Source organism: Pteropus alecto, unplaced genomic scaffold (genome assembly GCF_000325575.1).
Source record: "Pteropus alecto unplaced genomic scaffold, ASM32557v1 scaffold3, whole genome shotgun sequence".
NCBI classification, from domain to species: Eukaryota; Metazoa; Chordata; class Mammalia; order Chiroptera; family Pteropodidae; genus Pteropus; species Pteropus alecto.
The window spans coordinates 2,762,401-2,781,803 of record NW_006442484.1 but is presented as its reverse complement, the minus strand read 5'-3'; the positions used below and the strand labels follow the sequence as shown (position 1 = coordinate 2,781,803).

The following is a 19,403-nucleotide window of genomic DNA, read 5'->3' as shown; positions in this document are numbered from 1 at the left end:
AGACACTGATCTAGGACATGGAAATTAAAGAGGCAAGACATGATGCCCACATTTCAGAACACTAGGGATAGGCAGGAAGTACCAGCTAACTTTAATTTAACAAGATATAACTTAGAATTGAAGTATAAAGCATAAAAAGGGGTTACATGACAAGGTCTGGGAGTCAGAAAGACTTTAAAAATAGGTGATATTTGATCTGGATGGAGAATGACAATCAGAAATCATCCCAGTAAAAGATAATGAGGATATTTCAGAAAAAAAAAAAGCAGCAGCAATTATGAACACATGGAATCAGGAGAGAAGATCACAGTCTGTGCACTTGATGAAAATTGAATATGGGGGATGCGATAAATGAAACTAGGTGGAGTACAAAATACATGAGGAGTGTTGACTCTGCCAAAGGCTATGTGGAGTCTTGGAGGGGATGAGTTGGTGCTCACTTAGCAAGGTTTGGCAACAAGGAGACCATCAGAGCAGCTCCTGAAGTGTTGAGTCAGGAAAGTTCAGAAATAAATGTGGTAAGTGGGATGTAGGCTAAAATACATGAGAACTAAAATGCACAAGATAGAGAGGTGAGGAGCTTGTAAAAGAAATCTACAGGCCTGGGATTAAGCCAGATATGGAGAGAGAATAAGAAGGACAAAAAAAACAAAAGCCTCCATTTGGGGCAGAATCTGTAACATTGACAGACAACTAAAAGACAGTAAAACTCAGTTCCCAGTCTGCTTTGACTTCTCTAATAAGAAGAATGCTGTTTAAACTGTAAAGAGTAGACCTTATCTGGAAGAATTACATGTCTTTGCTCCTGCAGGGTGGATGAATTCTCTGTTAAGCTACTGGAAAGAAGGTTCAGACAGCATGAGAAATGCAGGAACAAAGAGAGGCACGCATCTTCATTTCACACTTTCTCATTCCTTGTTTCTTGTGCACTATACAGAAGAAACCATGCAGCTTCCCCCTGCTTCCCTTTGGGCTGACCCTTCCTGCTGCCTGAACTCCTTTCTGCAGACATGTGACTACTGAACTTCTGAGACTCAGCAGAGGTGGTGATGTTTTTGGCATTCTGACACCAATAGTGACACTTGCTTACTTTTTCTTCTTACAGATTTCTATAAGCATATACGGTCCCTTATTACAGATTTTTATGTACGTGCCTGTTATCACATCTATGAATATCAACAATGTCAATCATTCGACAGATACTTACTGAAAGTATATGGTATACTAAACATTGGAATGGGCAGAGCATGGGGATACCTGACAAGCACAGGTACTGTCTTATAGAAGTTTAGAGTTGAGTTGGGGTAAATAGTTGTCAAAAATACAATTACACAATTAATTTAAAAAATATATATATATATATATTTCAAAAAATGCTTCAAAAATACAGGACTTATAAAAGTCCAGAAAAAGGTCTTATTTATTGCATATATTGCTAAAGCTTTGCATAATGCTTGGTACGTCTTAAATGCTAAATAAATGTTGTCAACTGAATGACTAAATGAGTGAATAGTGAATGAATATCCAGCTATTTCTAAAATATTAAAAGTTTGTCTTAAGAAATTATAGAACTATAAGATTTCTACCAATCTTTATCAACATATTTCAATAGAAGTTTGAAACAAAGGTTTATAAGCCCATAGAAAAGATTTCTTAATTCCCTAGAATGGGTATATTTACAACAAATAATTCCAGATTAATCTAGTTGCTCACATTGAGAAAACAAGACTGAACTGATAAAAATGTCCATCTATTCCATAAATATTTATTAAATATCTATTTGTGCCTACTAGGTGCTGGCACTTGATAGGTAAGGTGTCTGCTGTTATGGCACTTAGATTCTGGTGCAGGGGCTTGAGAAGGCCAATAATAACAACAAAAAAATAATAAGTAAAATAAAACCAATATTTTGGTTTGCGGGTGGCACTTAGGACAAAATAAAAGCATGTCATATAAATATAAGTTAATGCTGGTGCAAAGGAAGTAGGACAGGTGAATTTAGAGGGGTAATAAGACTGGACTCCTGTGAAGAAGTGGCATTGTAATTGAGAATCACGTATACTAAAAGAGCTAACCATGTAAATTCTGTGAAAAATCATCTGTGCCTAAGAATCAGAAAGGGCAAAAGCCTTGAGGTAAAACAAATAAACAAAAAACAGTCTGGCATGTTTAAGGAATAATAAGAGAATTTTTATGTATGGAGAGAAATAGAAGGGAGTTGAAGAGGTAGGTATGGGATATTCAATAAGGAATTTTACATGTTGGTAAATAAGAAATTTCAATTTTATTTTAGGTGAAACGGGTAGAAGAATTTTATTTCTTATTTATAAAGATCACTGGCTCTTGCATTAAAAAAAAAATAGGTCTGGGGAGATTGTGTTATGAACAGGAACTCCAGGTAGGAGTCTACTAATAATGCAGGTTGTACTGACAGAGGCTTCTACTTAGGAATGCAGGGTAAGTACATGAATTTAGGATGTGTTGTGAAGAAAAGAACTGGTAGAGTTGCTATGAACCGTAAATAAATTGCAAAAGAGTAGAAATTATGGAAAAGAAGGCATCAAGACTGCCTCCTGGGTTTTTGCTCTAACAAGTAGATGAATAGTGGTGCAAGTTATTAAGATGGAGGAGAAGTAAATGAGTAAGATGTTGAGAGAATGATAATCAAGAGTTCTATTTTTTCTATATTAAACTTTAGGTATATATTAGATTTTCAAGTAGACTTATCAAGTATACTGCATGTATAATTCCAGATGTCAGGCCAAGAGTCACAGATGTGGAGGAGATCATATAGATGGTATTTAAAATCATGAATCCCTATAAATTCAGCTAAGCATGGCAGGAGGAAGATGGAAAGTAGAAGTCCTGAGACCAAGTTCTGCGAATGAGTAGAAGTAACAGATGATAGAGAAAGAAAGGCCAGGTTTTCAAAAACTAGAAATAGCTAATTTAACCAAACATGACTGAGGAGATGAGTGATGTAAGAATAGTGAATGGCTATTGGATTGGCTACATGGAGGTCACTGGTGGTCTTTATTGAAGTTGTTAATATAGAGCATTCTGCATTAGTCAGGGAGAAATAGAACCACTAGTTTTTCTCTTTATGAGGAGAAAGAGAGAGGGAGAGAAAGAGAGAATTATTGCAAGGAATTGAGGAATTGGCTAATGTGACTATGGGGGATTGTTAGGCAAGTCTGAAATCCATCTAATAGGCAGGCCATCACAAGGGGTAGCTGCAGGCCACAGGTGGGATTTCTTCTTCTTCAGGAAAACCTCAGTTCTGATCTAAAATGTCTTTCCACTGTCTGAATCTTCCCCAACCAGATTATAGAACATAATCTCTTTTACTTAAAGTCCCATGATTGTAGACATTAATTACACCACAGTAACAGCTAGATTAATGTTTAGTTGAATAACTGGGGACTATAGTGTAGGCAAGTTGACACATTTAACTGAACACCACATGTCTAAAAATTGACTGAAATCACTTGCAGTATGAAGAGAGGTGAACAAATAATAAAAGTAACTAAAGACAGGTTTTGGAGAGAAGTTATTCTGTGAAAATTGGGTAGAGGGAGTTGTTAAATAGGGGCACAGTTCTTTTGTTGTTTTTATTTGATTTGATTGCTTTTACAGCAAAATGGTATGTTTATAGAAATAACTCCGTGAAAAATGGAATAAGACAATGTTGAAGGGGAGTTTTGGATCCAGAGGACATGCTGAGCTGTTGATTTGAGATAGAAATTGCAAGATATTTTCCTTTTTTTCCAAATGGAAAAAGTGCCAAATACAGGACTAGTGATCAAAGATATTAGAGTATCAGCTTGAAGATCATCACAGAGAAGGAGGTTCTGTGTCCATGAGCTCCCAAAGGTGGTTAACTTCCCATCACTAAGACTATTTTCCTGAAAGTAATTTATTCCCTTAGAGGATGCACTTGCTAGAAGTGGAGCCTACCTGGTGAGGAGTCCGTGTAGGACTGAACTACCTCAAAGACAGCTCTTATTTTGGTCAAGAATTGGGCTTTCGCAGATCCATGAACCTCCTAATATTGTAGAAAAAGATGCAAGTCACTGTGGGCACTTTTCTTAAGAGAGTTTTTTTTTTTTTTTTTGCTGCCATTAGATTCTCAAAGGGGTTCATCACCAGAAAAAGTTAAATATGCCTCTCTAAGGTTTCATTCAACCCTAGAGTCTGTTATTTAATTCGATATTAGTCTTTCCTGCAGCAAGAACAATGGGATGAGAAACAAGGACAGCTGACTGGATTGATAGAAAACAATAAGGTCATATCAAAGAGTAATAGGATTATTACAACAAAATAAATAGTTGAAGTAATAATATAAATAACATTTTTACTTCACCATGAAAGCTTCAAGTTGTACTTAAAAGTTAAACCTCCTAGTACTGACAAATATCATCAAGAGAAGAGGTAACAATATATACACCATATCTTCATCCATTCATCTACCAGTAGACACCTAGGTTACTTCCATATCTTGACTATTGTAAAAATGCTACAATAAACATAGAAATGCATACATCTTTTTGAATAAGAGTTTTTGTTTTCTTTGAATAAATGTTGGAAGTGGAGATGCTGGGTCATAAGACAGTAATATTTTTTTAGTTTTTTTGAGGAAACTTCACATAGTTTTCCATAGTGGCTACAGCAATTTGCAATCCCACCAACAATGCCTGAGGGTTTCCTTTTCTCCACATCCTTACAAACATGTATTTGTTGACTTTTTGATAATAGCCATTCTGATGGTGTGAGATGATATTTCATTAGAGTTTTGATTTTCATTTCTCTGGTGATTAGGGATGGTGAGCATCTTTCCATATGTCTGTTGCCTTTCTGTGTGTCTTCTTTGGGAAAAAAAAATGTCTTTTCATGTCCTCTGCCTGTTTTTTGATCAAAATGTTTTTTTTTTTTAATTATTGTTATTGAATTGTATGAATTATTTGTAGATTTTGGATATCAAACTCTTATTTGTTATATAATTTATGAGTATACTCTCCCATTCAGTAGGTTGGCTTTTTATTTTGTTTATGATTTTCTTCACTGTGCAGAACTTTTTAGTTTTATGAAGTCCCATTTGTTTGTTTTTTCTCATTTCCCTTGCTGGAGGAGACATATCCTAAAGGATATTACTCAGACTGATGTCAAATAGTTTACTACCTATGTGTTCTTCTAAGAGTTTTATGATTTCAAGACTTACATTTATAATGGACTATTACTCTGCAATAAACAAAAATAAAATATTGCCATTTATGGCAACATGGATCGACCTAGAGAATACTATGTTAAGTGAAATAAGTCAGACAGAAAAAAAAATGCCATATGTTTTACTTATATGTGGAATCGAGAAAAAAAAAAGCAAACAAACAAAACAAAACAAAATCAGACTCATAGAAATAGAGACAAAAAAGATGGTTAGCAGAGGGGAAAGTGTTGGGGCAGGTGAAAGGTGAAGGGGAATACAGTCAATAATATTGTGATAAGTTTACATGGCAAAAGATGATTCCTAGAATTAGTAGGGTGATCACATTGTAAGGTATAAAAATATCAAATTGCCATATTGTATACCTGAAAGTAATATAACTGACATAATACTGTATATCAAATGTAATACAAAAATAATTAATTTTAAGAAAGGTAACAAGAAAATCTGAATATCTCAGAGATCCTGGGATAGGTAGCATATATCCTTGTAGATGTTCTGTGCTTTGTGATATAAGGATTAAAGTGAAGGCAGTCTTTCCTTGGCTTCATGTTTTATTGATACATCTGTTCTAAAATACATTCTTTTTGAAAGGGTTTGTTTAGAATAAAAACAGTAATTTCACAAGTAAATCCCCTCTTTGCAGGACTTTATTTTTAGTAAATTTTCTATGTTCATAGCTTCGCTGAGAAGTTCATCAACACTCAGTTTTCCGAATTCTTTCCTCCAAAAATCATAATCCAATATATTTAAGACAGAGTTATGGAAATGCATTTTTAAGATATATTCCAGATGATTCTGATACAGGCATTTAGTTGATCATATAATGGAAAACAGTGCAATCATGTAAACCATGAGGCAGGCACTCCTATAACCAAAACCAGGAATCTATTTAATTAATTTATATTAAAATGGTAGTGATCAACTGTGTTTATTCATTATAGGTTATAGTGTATAAGCAGATATGTCACTGCTAAATCAGAAAAAAAAATTATTATTGGGCAATTTTAGATTAAATATAAAACCTGCAGGGGAGAATTATAGGGATGGAAACCATTCCTGCATTATTTTGACCTTATTTTAGAGTGATTAACAGTTCTACCCATGTTTACAACTTTCCTTATATGGAAGATGGGCTCTACTTTAAATTCAGTACAAGCAATTCACAGAAGAGAGAAGAGCTATCATAATTTCAGGAGAGAAGCATTCCATGTGTTACACTAGGTCAAAATATTCCTTCTTCTCTTCTAGAAAAGTCAATAGAGAGAACTAATTTTTATCCTATATTTCTGAGGTAAGGGAGAACTTTTTAATGCTCACTCCCTCTGGGAAAAATAAAAACAAAAAAACTGAGCTTAAATTATTCTTTTACTGCAAGGACAAACAGGAACTCTAACTTCAGAATTCTTAATTTTGAACTTATATCATTAAACCATCATTACCTCCAATCTCCTTTTTTTCTAAGTAGAAGAGATTTTTTTTCTTTTCCTCTTCTCTGGGTTAAATTTCACATTTTCAAATATTCATAGGTCATTAAAGTCTAGAAATAACTGTAAAACAATTAAGATTGCTATTCTCAATGTATATAAACTGATACTATGTGGATAGCACCACTCACAAACACACCCGTATTGACAGTCCACGTGGGTACTTACTATAGGAGCATCCGTAGACCTCAACCCTCATGCCAATCTTTCCACTTGGATTCCATTCCTGGGGCACAAAACGAACAAACCGTGTTCTCACAGAGTGCGGTAACTTGTGGTGCATCACACTGTCTGCATTCACGTTTCCTGCAAATGTCTGCAGAGAAAAGGGGAGACCTAGTGAGATCTGTGGTACCATGAGATCTCCTTTACATTCCAGAGCTCAAGAAACATCAGTGGAAATCCAGATATGTACTCCATCAAGACTTTCAGAGAAAATCCTCAGTTTCTCAGATATTTCAAATAAAATCTGACTAGGGTAAAAACTCTGTAGTATGTGTTATATATTTTTTTCAGAAACACTTTACATTATTCTTTAAGAATCCATCCCCCTAGTTTATCACTCAGCTAATCCTAGCAAGTCATTTGACTTGACATCTAAAAGCTTTACAAAATCAATAATACAATGAAATTTTGATATCCCTAATGTTCATGATCACTGTGGCATAGAAGATAACTGACAATCTCCTCTTCGAATGAAAGGATTTTTTTGAAGTCATTTTTACCATTAATTGTAGTCAGTCACTATGCTACGCACTTTCTATTATTACCATTTTACAGATAAAAACAAAACAAAACAAAACAAAGCCTGAAGCCTAGAAAGAAAAAGAGGAGAAAAAAAATCTTCAAATTATCCAATTGGTTACTAATTGATCTGAGATTCAATTCCAAGCTGTCTTATTTCAAAGCCTATGGTTTTTCCACAGCCTTATACTTTTCAACTATTCCATTGTTAATTGTTACAAGGCTCTGTTTTTTATGTGATTTATTTTCACATTTTCTTATGAAGTTTAAGCAAAGGAACACATAACATGGGAGCTATTCGGCACACTAAAATTATAACTTCCTAGCCTTCATTTAGATGAATGATTTCTGGAGTAGAAATTTTTCTGCAGATGGAATTCAAAGTTTCATACCTATTTTTTTCCCATTAGAATAAAATACACATAATAGCAAATTTATCATTTTAATCATTTTAAAGTATATAGTTCAGTGTCATTAAGTACATTCACATTGTTATTCAACTATTAATCATCAATCTTCATCCCCAGAACTTTTTCATCATCCTTATTGTACCTAATCTTTAAGATTTGATGTCAGCTGGCACACAGATCTATTTTTTTTTTGGTTCGTTATAAGTCATCATCTGTCTTCCTTACTGACTTAAATATTTATAGATAAACCCTGATAGCTAACGTCCTTCAATCCCAACAAATCAGTAGATCCATTGGTTTATCAAATGGCCAAAGTAACAGCAAGTAAAGTAGTTTATCTATTTAATGAAATCTATTTTCAAAGATCTGAATCTCAGTCCTGGTATATCCTTAAAACACTTGTGAATTTAGGGTACCTTGAAAAATCTGTCATTTCTGCTGCACATAAAACACACAATGGCTAATAAGTCTGATATAAAACAGTTGATATAATCACTATTATATATTATGAAGTACCTTATGAAGAAGTCACTTTCTACTTTGCAACTATACTTACAGCAAAACCTTTGTGTAATGACTTGGTGGAGAGATATTCTTCAAGAGTCAAATCCAACATTTCAGTCCACATATTTCTCAATGGTTGCTAATTTTCTCTATATCTAAAAATAATGTTTTTATTTGGCAGACTTGTCCTTCCATATGTTCTGCTCCATAATTTAGCAACTGGCACAGGTATAAAATTTCCACAATCCCTTGCTCACTTAAGATAAGCTCTTCCCTGTAGAGTTTAGTTATTTTTAAAATCTAATTTTGTCCATACTTCTTTGATATATACATTTGTAGGGATGGAATATTGATGATTTTGTAGTTTTGCATTCTTTTAATGGAGTAAAAAGATTTTATGTTTTTCTACAACCTAACTGAGGTGCCTTCCATTCCTCTGGCTTCCCTCTTAATCATGTGTTGTACAGCTCATCTCCTACATGTAAAGTCCCAGGGTCTGTAGCATCTCTTATCTAACTGAACTTTTAATAAGACCTTACTCACACTGAGGGTGATAGGGTGCCCCTTATTGGGTTCTATGTAAGTTGTAGACTGAGTATATCTTAAATTGACATTGAAATACTGGTTGCATAATTCCAGATAAAAGGCTTATTTTGTTACCTTTGGACTCCTTTATAAGATCCCTTAACTTATGTATTGTGTACTCTGATGAGAGGATCCTGGATTACCATCAGAAGGGGGCAACCTCCTGGCACCATTGTGTAACATTGGGCAAGCTACTTAATCCTTCCAAATCTTACCGTCTTACAGTCTTATGATAGCAAAGTCTTACAGTCCCCAAATCACACTACCCCAGAGTCTTATCATTTGCAGTTTCATGGTTTCATAGTCTCATGTCCAAGCAGACCCAAGGCCTCAAAGTTTTGAGATCTCAAATCATGCAGTGTGTGGTCTTAGGGACCTCCTAGAGCTAGCAGTGGAAAATCAGCTCAGAAACACTTAAATGTACAAGCAGATTGAGTCTAGAGAAAACTGCAACCAAATTCCCACCAAGCTCATCTTCTGACAAAATCAAAGACAATCACCACTTAGCAATGCAGAAGTTGTAGGTTGAGATGAAAACAAGGAAGATGTTCTTTCTTTTCTGGTGTTTGAATCCCAAGGCCCTGTTGGATGCCTTAAGTTACTTCCTATCCAAAGCCAGCTCAATGGTTGAAGATACTTTAACAACAATAAGAATGACAGCTGAGTTCTCATGAGAAACATTGGAGGCAAACAAATATCAAAAGTAGGAAACTGTCAACCCAGCAATCTATATCCAGCAAAAATAGCTTTTAAATCTAAAGTAAAAATAAACACTGTTTTATATAAATAAAATCTGAGACAACGTATTACTTACAGACTCCCACTGATAATAATTGCTACATAAGTTCTATAATCTGAAGAAATTGATGCCAGGTAGAATTCTCAGTGTACAGGAAGGAATGAAAAGCACTTAAAGTGGAAAGTATATGGGTAAATATAAAAGTCTATTTGTTTCTTTTCTTAAACATTTTAAAAAATCAATGCACAATTTAAAGAAAAATAATATTGATGTATTGTGATGTTTCTAACATACATAGAAGTAAATATATGCCAATAAAGCCACAGATGATGGAATATAGGATAAATAGAATTATAATATTTTAAGGTTCTAACGTTATATATAAAAGAATATAATGTCAATTTGAAGTGAATTGTGATAAGTTAAGGATGCATAAAAATAAAACAAAGATGTATAGCCACAAAAACAACATACAACAAAAAAGGAACAACTGCTTTAATACAAAATATGATAAGAAATGAGAAAAAAAAAAACAGGGGAGAAAAATAAAAATAAATTTCACAATAGTAGATTGAAACTTACCCAGTTGGTAATTACATGAAAAGAAAACTGAATAAAATTCCAGTTAAATGGCAGAAGTTGTCAGGCTAGATAAAAACTAATAATAATAAATCTCATCTATATGCTTTTTATGTGGTACTCTTTTTTAAAAATAAAGATTGACAGGTTGAAATTAAAATGATGGGAAAAGATATTACATGCTAATAGTAGGCATAATAGACTTGGAATTCCTCTACTAATATCAGACAAAATAGGCTGTATTTCAAGATACAAAAAACATTTGAAGATTATAAAAGGTCAATTTATCATAAAAAAAAACTAAAAACTAAATGTGTATGCATCTACATTAGAGATTCAAAATATTAGAAGCAAAATATGACAGAAACAAAAGGGGGAAAATCTTCAGTTTTAGTTTGTTTTTAACATCTTCTATCAGTAGTTGATTGAATAAGTGGAAAAAGTCAGCAAGGACATAGAAGATTCAAACAACACTATCGGTGAAATTAACTTAATGAAAGTTCATATAATATGTCACTGAACAACTGGAAATTTTACATTGTTTTCAAGTAACCATGGAATATTCACTAAGAGAGACCATGACCTACATGATAAAGTACCAGTGAAGCCATCCAGTTTGTTTTCTAAGCACAATTAAAGTTACTTAGAAAACCCTCAAATATTTGGAAGCTAATCAGTACACTTCTAAATAGCCCATAGGTCAAAGAAGAAATCATAATTCAAATTAGAAAAAAAAAAATTAAATTAAGTGGTAATAAAAACAATGTATCAAAATGTGTGGAACACAGCCAAAGCAGTCCTTAGAAGAAAATGTATTGCTTTAAAGTTTTTTTTCTTATATATATAAGAAAGGTAAATGTAAGCTTCCACCTCAAGAAGATAGAAAAAGTCTAATAGAACTCAATACATTAGTAGATTAGACTACTACTCAACAATAAAGCATTGTAAACTACTGATATCTGTAACAAAACATTATGTTGAGTAAAAAGAGCCAACCATAAAAGAGTTCACACAGTTTGATTCTAGAAGAGAAAGAACTAAGCTGTGATGATAAAAATCAGATTAGTAATTTTTTTGGTAATGGGAGGCAGAAAATGACTGCAAAGAATGTTCATTGATTCATTTGAGCATAGTATCTTTGTGAGATAAGAAATATGTAATATCTTTATTTTAGAGATAAATAATTAGTTTTGAAGTTTAAATCATAAATCGAAAAATTATAAAATTGGATCTGGATTACAGAGATTCTAATTAAAGTCCTGTTACTCTTTTATTTCACTTCCATTATCACCCCCATATTCCAGGTTTCTAAAGAAAACCAAATAATTGCTATGTCACAATAATGATTAACATTTTTGAGAGACTTCTTCACACCAGACATTTGCTAGGCCCTCTGAATATTTTAGTATACTCATTTATCATTGGGAAGCTTTTAGCCAACCTCCTCACTAAAGGGAGCACCTAAAGACACACTCATACACATATGTTTAAACCTTTCTGAATTTGTAATACATTTTACAAGTGTATGGCCTGTCAATATAGGTGTCCCCCACCTCATCATGAGACCCTAGAAATTAGAGGTTAATTCTGAACCACTTCTCAGAAGTTTTTTTTTTTTTCCCTTACCCCACTTCAAAAAATATTATATTATATTTGGGCATAGACCTTGTACTGTTGTTATGAGATTAATGTTATTATTATTGTTTTAAAATATCATGCACATGCTTCTTGATAAAGCTGTTCATTGATTTCATTCCTATCTGGGAACATGGTGCAGAAGTTGGTCTTTCATCCTACATTTCTTCTCCAATGGTTAAAGAAACGTGAGGTTTAGAGAACTTAAGTTCTTCTGTGCTTATAAAAATGAAGAACATGGAAGGGAAGCCCAGGGAGGCCTCATCATATTGAGCATGTAGGAGGACAATTAAGTAAATGAAAGGAGTGCACCAGAGTCAGCACTCAGCTCCTTCCCCTTGGACACTCATTCCTTGACATTAAACAACATTGAAGTTATAAGTGGAAGAACCTGAGGCCATAATAAAGTTGCTGATATTTTTCTCCCACTTAATTAGGCAGCTAAATGGAGAGGGCATAAACTATGAGGCTAAGACAGGAGCATCGCTGGCATTATCAATGGAGAGAAGACAGATCTGGGTTAGCTGCCACCAGAGTAACTCACTGGATTCAATGGATACGCCATATGGAGTCAACCCACACTGATGACTTTGACTGGCAGTGAGATTGCAAGCAACCAGATGCGACAGGAAAGATAATATTAATTTGTCTAACTGCAGTCTGGGCAGGAAATAACGGGTGCAACAACCAAATTTCACCTCAGTAACCTTAACAGAGAATATTCTCAATTCTCAGGGAGACTTCTATTTCAAGTACGGGGCTCTGCCAAACACATCACATTGCCTGAGGGGCTATTTTAAGAGAAGCAGTAGGGTGAGAGGGAAAGGAGATGAGCACTGGGTGCCTATGTAAACCACCTGCTGATTTGCTCAGTTGTCCCCAGCTAGGCACTTGGACTGTAATTCTCTTGGGGATATAGATCACATCTTACCATAAACTGGAATGTCTAGGCCAACACATAGAACACAGTATTTCTTAAAGCTATGCTGAGATAGTGTTCAGTAACCCACACTGAATCTATATAGTTGTTTCAAAATCAGCGAATTACAAATAGAATCTTAATGTTGCTCACACTGTTATTAGTTGCTGAATGACTGAGGGAATGAATAAATAGAGAAACATAACTGTTCTGAATCTTGGTTTTCTCATTGGGAAGTGATGAAAATAAATTTTCCAGAGCAGTTGCAAATCTTATATTAAATACTGTATGCAAATGACATTGTGCATTGTGGATTCTCACCAATACAGGCAATACTCAAAGAGAGAGATAGACAAGAGGGAGACAGACATAGACAGAGAAAGACAGAGAGACAGAGAAAGTTTCCAATTGCTATTTTTGTGTCAAAATTTTTTGTGTGATAGTATATTCTAAAGCAGTGACTTCTTAATATCCTCAAGTCCCGTACAAGGCATCTGTCAATCATACTTAAATTTTCTGAATGACGTTCAAAGGGCTGTCCCCCCAAAAAAGTGCAAACTAAAGCTAAGGAAGGACCAGCAGCCCAGAACTAATTAGAAATACATGTTTTTTTTTTTTTAACTTAATAAGTCATTTTTAATAAGGCAGAGGTTAATTAACATTCAAACTGCAAAGTTGAAACTAAAATTGATAAACCTGCTCAGGCTTCAGTGTTCCAAACTGCTGTTCAGGGATATGTGCCAAAATGGATTTCAGACAAGCATTTGTAGAAAAGAAAATGGGATTTAGGTGTTAGGCACTGTCCACTATTGATAGCTGTCAGGAATTTTAAAATAATAGTATTCAGAGAGGGTGAAAAGAAGAATTAAACTGCCAAATACTGGTTTTTTTTTCCTACACTAACTTGCTTGTAGTACAATGCTGATTATGTCATTATAAGTGCATATGTGGTATACATATATGCTTGCAATGTTATATGAGCAATTATTTAATTAGATTAGAAGACAATCCACTTGATTGCTGAATAAAAATGGTTCTGAAGAGGATAACTAATCCATGCCCCTCTTCATCCTGCCTCCTTTGCCTGGTATGACCTCTAGAGTAGAGGAAAACTCAAGGATTCAAGGATACACTAGAGAAAAACTGTCATTCCTTCTTGACTTTGACGGCAAGGTGATGGGGGAATTCAGGTGCAGCCACACTAGCTAGCTACAAACATGCATTCATATCCTGGTTTCGTATCATTGGAGCTGTGTGGTCTTACTCTTTCTGGGTTGCGGAACAGTATCACTGAAGACATACTTGTCTGTCTCTAGCTATGGAAATGACCTCCAATGGGTATGAGTGCGTCCTCATTCTCATCCCAGCCCTGACACAACTTTATCACACATGTGCTCTTGTGCAGTCAGTACCCAGGTTGTCATTTTGACTTCAGTCTCCCTGTCCTGACCTTAGCTGTCGGTCATGCTGAAATGTGATTACTATGTAGCTGGTTCAGAAAATGAAATCATAAGTAAAATCTTAATATTGGCCACTTTATTATTAACTTACTCATATTTAAGTTATTTGCAATGCAAATCTCATCAGATAAATTCTCCAAACATACTACTGAAACCTCATTCTAATACATCACATGCATCCATGCTTACTCCCAGTGAAGGGATGTAGTAAGACTTGCCTGCAAAGTTACCGAGTACCCTACAAAAGATTGCACATGATGTCTTCAATTAAATAGATGCCTCTCCCACTGGAAGCTCCAGTACCATCAGTGACCAACACTCAACCTCATGCAGAAACAGCTGGCTTCTCATAGTCATAGCACCCAATAGTCATGGAGTATCCATCTCTCTACCTCCAGGTCCCTCATCAAAAGTGATTTATTCTCACTTTTCTTCATCATTCTCCCAGTTGGATGAACCAGTGTGTTCCTCCATACACTCTTTATATTAATACTGTTCCATCAATAATTCAAGCACAAATAGAATTCTCTAAGTGTCAAGAGTTATAAGTACCAAGAAAGGACATTGGTAAAGGTGTCTGAAAGCAAAAGTTTGAAAAACTCTCAAATCACCATCAGCCTCTTCCCATTTAAAGCTTTACAGCTAAGCATCATTGATTTAAAGGAAGTTTCTGAAATAAATTGCTCAAAACTCTTCCTAGAACAATCGAAACCTTATGTATATACAATTAGGCTGTCAGTTTCCCTTTGATAACTACAGTGTCTGGGTCACTTTTTACTAGAAAATAAAATATAATCAACTAGTAATGTGGAAATCATGTATATCAAGCTGCAGCTAAGTAAAAATGTGCTGTTTTTGTTCACTGACGTGGATGATCCAGAGCACTAATTCTTCATGAGGACACTATACATGTGAAGATACATATTTGTTTAAATATGAGTACATGCATATGACATCAAAATCTTCTATTGCCATTGATGTGTTTGTTCAGAGGCTCTGATTTCTGTGTGACTTGCGTTATAAGTATAAAGGGTAATAAAGCGAATGTTGACAACAGTGTCATATATTTATGTTTCCATCTCTATGCTGAGAGTTATAAAACCAACACATATGACAGCTTGACCATATGGTACACAATTGGAAAAAAACTGAAATATCCACTTAGCAAAATCAGACACTTCATACTCCACTAAAGCAAAAACAAAACAAAACAAAACAAAACAAAACAAAACAAAACAAAACAAAACAAAAAATAATACCTTCCCCCTTCTTCGAGTTCTGAAAAAGAAATAGAAATCTTTCTGAACTTCCTCCTTGGCAAGATAGAAACTTAGCAGAGTGCTGACAAGAGAGCCTTCTATTACAGGACTTGGAGTTGAGGAGAGACGTTGCAGTGAGGACTGGGCCTTGAACTACAGAGTCCAACCGTTGTGGCCAGGGTAAAGCCCTGTGGCCAAAGGAAAACAATTTAAAAAAAATATGATGAAAAGTGTGCAGAGCTCTGCAGCTCCTTTATGTACATTATGATGGTTTTAGTCGATCTTGCCAATTCCTTTTCCCCTCCCCAACACAATCCGCCCTTCTTTCTTGCTTTATTTTCCTTCCTAAGCTCATCTCAATTGGCTGTTTGTCTCTCTCCCAACACTGCAACCTCCATGAGAAGAGGGTCTTCTTCTAAAATGTCAGGTGAGGGGTTACCCCATAGAGATTTGTCAAATGAATGAAGGAATACTATGCGGCATTCATTCCAGTAATTTTTGTTCATTATAGAACCCTGTTATTTTTTCATGGAACATCTTAAAGGAATTATGCTCCATAGAAATATGAATATAAAGTCATAATAGGAGAATTTTACATTCACAGCTTTTGGTGGAGAAAGCAAAGATCAAAGTTTTAAGATATTTTCTCAATGAAATATCACTTGTTGAAGGGGGAATTAAAACAATATTACATATAGAGTTCCTTTACTACCACAACTGACTTTAGTGCTCTTAGTTCCTATAATAGAACATTTCAGAGTAAAGTTTCAATGTATATAGTTAAGAAACGCTTTGCTAGCTAGCTTATCAGAAACTGTTTGAAGAAGTATCAGAAGGAGTCAGTGTGTAGCACATGTTGCCCATACTTCTTCCTTGATGGCAGTCTGTGCCTATGAGGGTCCAGTTGTTGACCCTGTAAGCTACTGGAGACTATAGGTCTGCAGTCTGTGGGTTCTTACATTTAATTGGCTAGAGAATAGGCTAAGCTATCACTTTGAGGGCCAAGTGATGACTAAAAGGCTCTAGGATGTTCTTATCATTATTTCTGCCCCAGAGTTTTTCTGCCTCATTTCTAAATGTCAGCGTCTACACCAGCACATAAGCCTCAATTCACGTGTAGTTGATTTTCTCCAAAGATAATTTAACTTCCCTGGGTGATAACCTTGGAGGAGATGGAAGATTCTCACTGAATATAAGAACAGAAAAGCAGACATCATGCCTTTTTTTTTTTCATTCTTTTTCCTGAAACTTGGATCTCAAACTAGCACTCTGCAGAAAAGATGTAAGCTCAGTGTCAGCCTTTAGCAAAATTCCATAATAGGCCCAGTTCATCATGATCTTTTTCCTTTCTTTCTCACTCCTTTGTTCCATTTCTGCTCTTATCTGACTTTCAACTTTTTCTTTCAAATTGTTAGTAGCTCAAGCAATAACCCTTCCTAGGGAAAAATCAGCATTTAATTTTTTTAAAAGAGATACTTGAAGCACAAAGGCATAAGGAAGGAAGGAAGGAAGGAGAAGGAAGGAAGGAAGGAAGGAAGGAAGGAAGGAAGGAAGGAAGGAAGGAAAGAAGGGAGAGAGGGAGGGAGGAAGGGAGGAAGGGAGGAAAGGAGGAAGGAAAGAAGAAAAAAGTAAGACATTATTGTACATGCAAAAATCATTAATTTCTGATCCTAATTTGGCTGGCTAATAAACCAAGGCAAAATACCTGGGTGTTTGCTGCAAGCTCTGAGGTCTGGCCCTGAGTAAATAAAAAACCTAAGTATAGTTCACTTCCCTCCATCTTCACCACTACTTTCATCATCTCTTCCCTGTATTATTGCAATAGCCTCCCAATAATCTTTCTCTCTCCAGTGATACACCCAACTAATCAATCTGTCAAGAGAGTTCATTAGATTAAGATCAATGATTCATTTCTCAGTATGCCTTCTAAAGCTCTCTATTTTTCAGACCATCTCCTGCTTCTTCTCTCCTCACCATGCGCTTCTTCTGTCATATTAAAATGTTAAAAGTTCCCTCAAGAACACCAACAAATGCCTTCTTTAAAGCATCTTCTCCACTAGGCTCTTCCCAAACTCTTTATTTAAGCTGGTGACACACTTCTTGTTTATTGTCTCTTCTGTCATAGCAACATATCAGCAAAAAGGCTGGAATTTATATGCTATAGTGTGAAAGTCTCTTCCTCTTGACAGCAGTCTCCTTGAGGACCTCTGCCCTAATTCATTTTGTATCTCTAGCACCTGGCACAAGGCTATAGAACACAGAAGGTGGCAAATGCATGACATCTTCATTCTTCATTTCAGTTATTATCCCTGATTCCCCTTGATAAATAGTGCTGAATCCTTGGTTGCATGATGAAGTATAAAGTTGCTGGGCTTCGGAGGGAGGTACGCTTGAAAATCACCTTCTATCATTATTTTATGTATAGCCAAAGACCATTCATATCATCTTTCAGAACCTTGATTTCTTTATCTATTAAACTGAGATAATAATACATATGAAAGAAATTTTACATTAAAGCTTTTCTTATCCAAAAAAATCTCCTAGAACTATAAGTTGATTAGCCCTTCTCCAATAGTTTGCAACAGAGACTTCCATTGCCAACATTAATTATCCTTCCAACTGCTCTTGTGCATCAGTACCAGGGAGGTATGCATGCTCCATATCAAATGCAGAGGGTCAAAACTGGATAAGTGTGTTTGTACCTCGCTGCGTGGAGGAACACTCAGTCTCTGTTCATACTTTGCTTCATTCTCAGATTTAAATAGTGATTTTCAGACTATTCCACACTTGATCTAACTTTGATGTTGACAATGTTTGAACTGAGTCAAATAGGCGGACGGACATTCAAGGCCTTCTAAGCCAATCCCATTCTGTTCTAAGCATCTGATTTCTCACAATCACTGCATGCACCGCAAACTCCCAAAACTAAGCTATTTTACTGTTGTTGGTCACAGATATTACATGCAATCTTGTTGCAGTACTTTTGTGCTATGACTTTGCAGTATTTCAGTATGGAGTTGGGAGGATGAACTCTGCACTATGTGCTTAAATTCAAATTTCTGCTCTAAAACTTACTGAATCTGAGAACTTGGGCAAATATTTAACTTTTCTGTTCTAATATTTTCCCAACTTTAAAATGGGAATAAAAGTACATTCCTCATGGGATTATTGAGAGATATGTGTGTGTATTTGTACATGCGTGTGCGTTTGTGTAAACATGTGTGTAATAGTTCATACTGTATGCCAGAATTATTCTACATAATGTATAAATGGCTTAGATATTACTTAGACTAGTTCTGGCATGAATGTAAAGTTCTGGCATAATGTATGACCTATATAACTGTTAATACTACTGTTAGTCCCACATGTTTAGTTAAATCAAGATTTTTCTTCAAGCTCATGTCAAATGTTGACTCCCTTATTAAACAAATTCCAATTCTCAAGGCAAAAGAGGGTGGAGAATGAACATTTATTGAATGAAAATTTTAGACCAGGTACATGTTCTCACATCAATCCTTGTTACAGACTCTGTTATTTCTAGGCATTTGGGAAATGAGCAAACTGAGACCTACAGGTCCAGTAAGTTACCCACGGTGGGACTGCGATGTGAACCCAGGTTTGTACATCTGTTTAAATCTCCATTCTCTTTGCTCAGTACTGTTGTTTCTCAGGAGCCATAATCCCCTTGCTCTCTGAACTGCCATTGTGTATTATTTCTAACTCTATCTTCGCACTTATTCTTTCATAATGAAGATCGGCTATGTATATACCTCACTAAAATACCTTTTAACTTGTATTTTAGTGAGGTATATACATACTCGATCTTCATTATGAACGAATAAACTTTTTTCAGAGCAAGAA

The 19,403-nt window shown here is 35.2% G+C and overlaps 1 protein-coding gene across 1 annotated transcript in view; it reads right to left on the bottom strand.

Moving 5' to 3' along the window:
• Positions 1 to 19,403, bottom strand: part of CNTNAP5 (contactin associated protein like 5) — a 716,034-nt gene that overhangs the window by 384,111 nt on the left and 312,520 nt on the right. Inside the window, exon 4 of the mRNA XM_006920991.1 lies at positions 6,877 to 7,024. Within this exon, the coding sequence (XP_006921053.1) occupies positions 6,877 to 7,024 (148 nt within the window). The remainder of the gene's footprint in view (positions 1 to 6,876; positions 7,025 to 19,403) is intronic.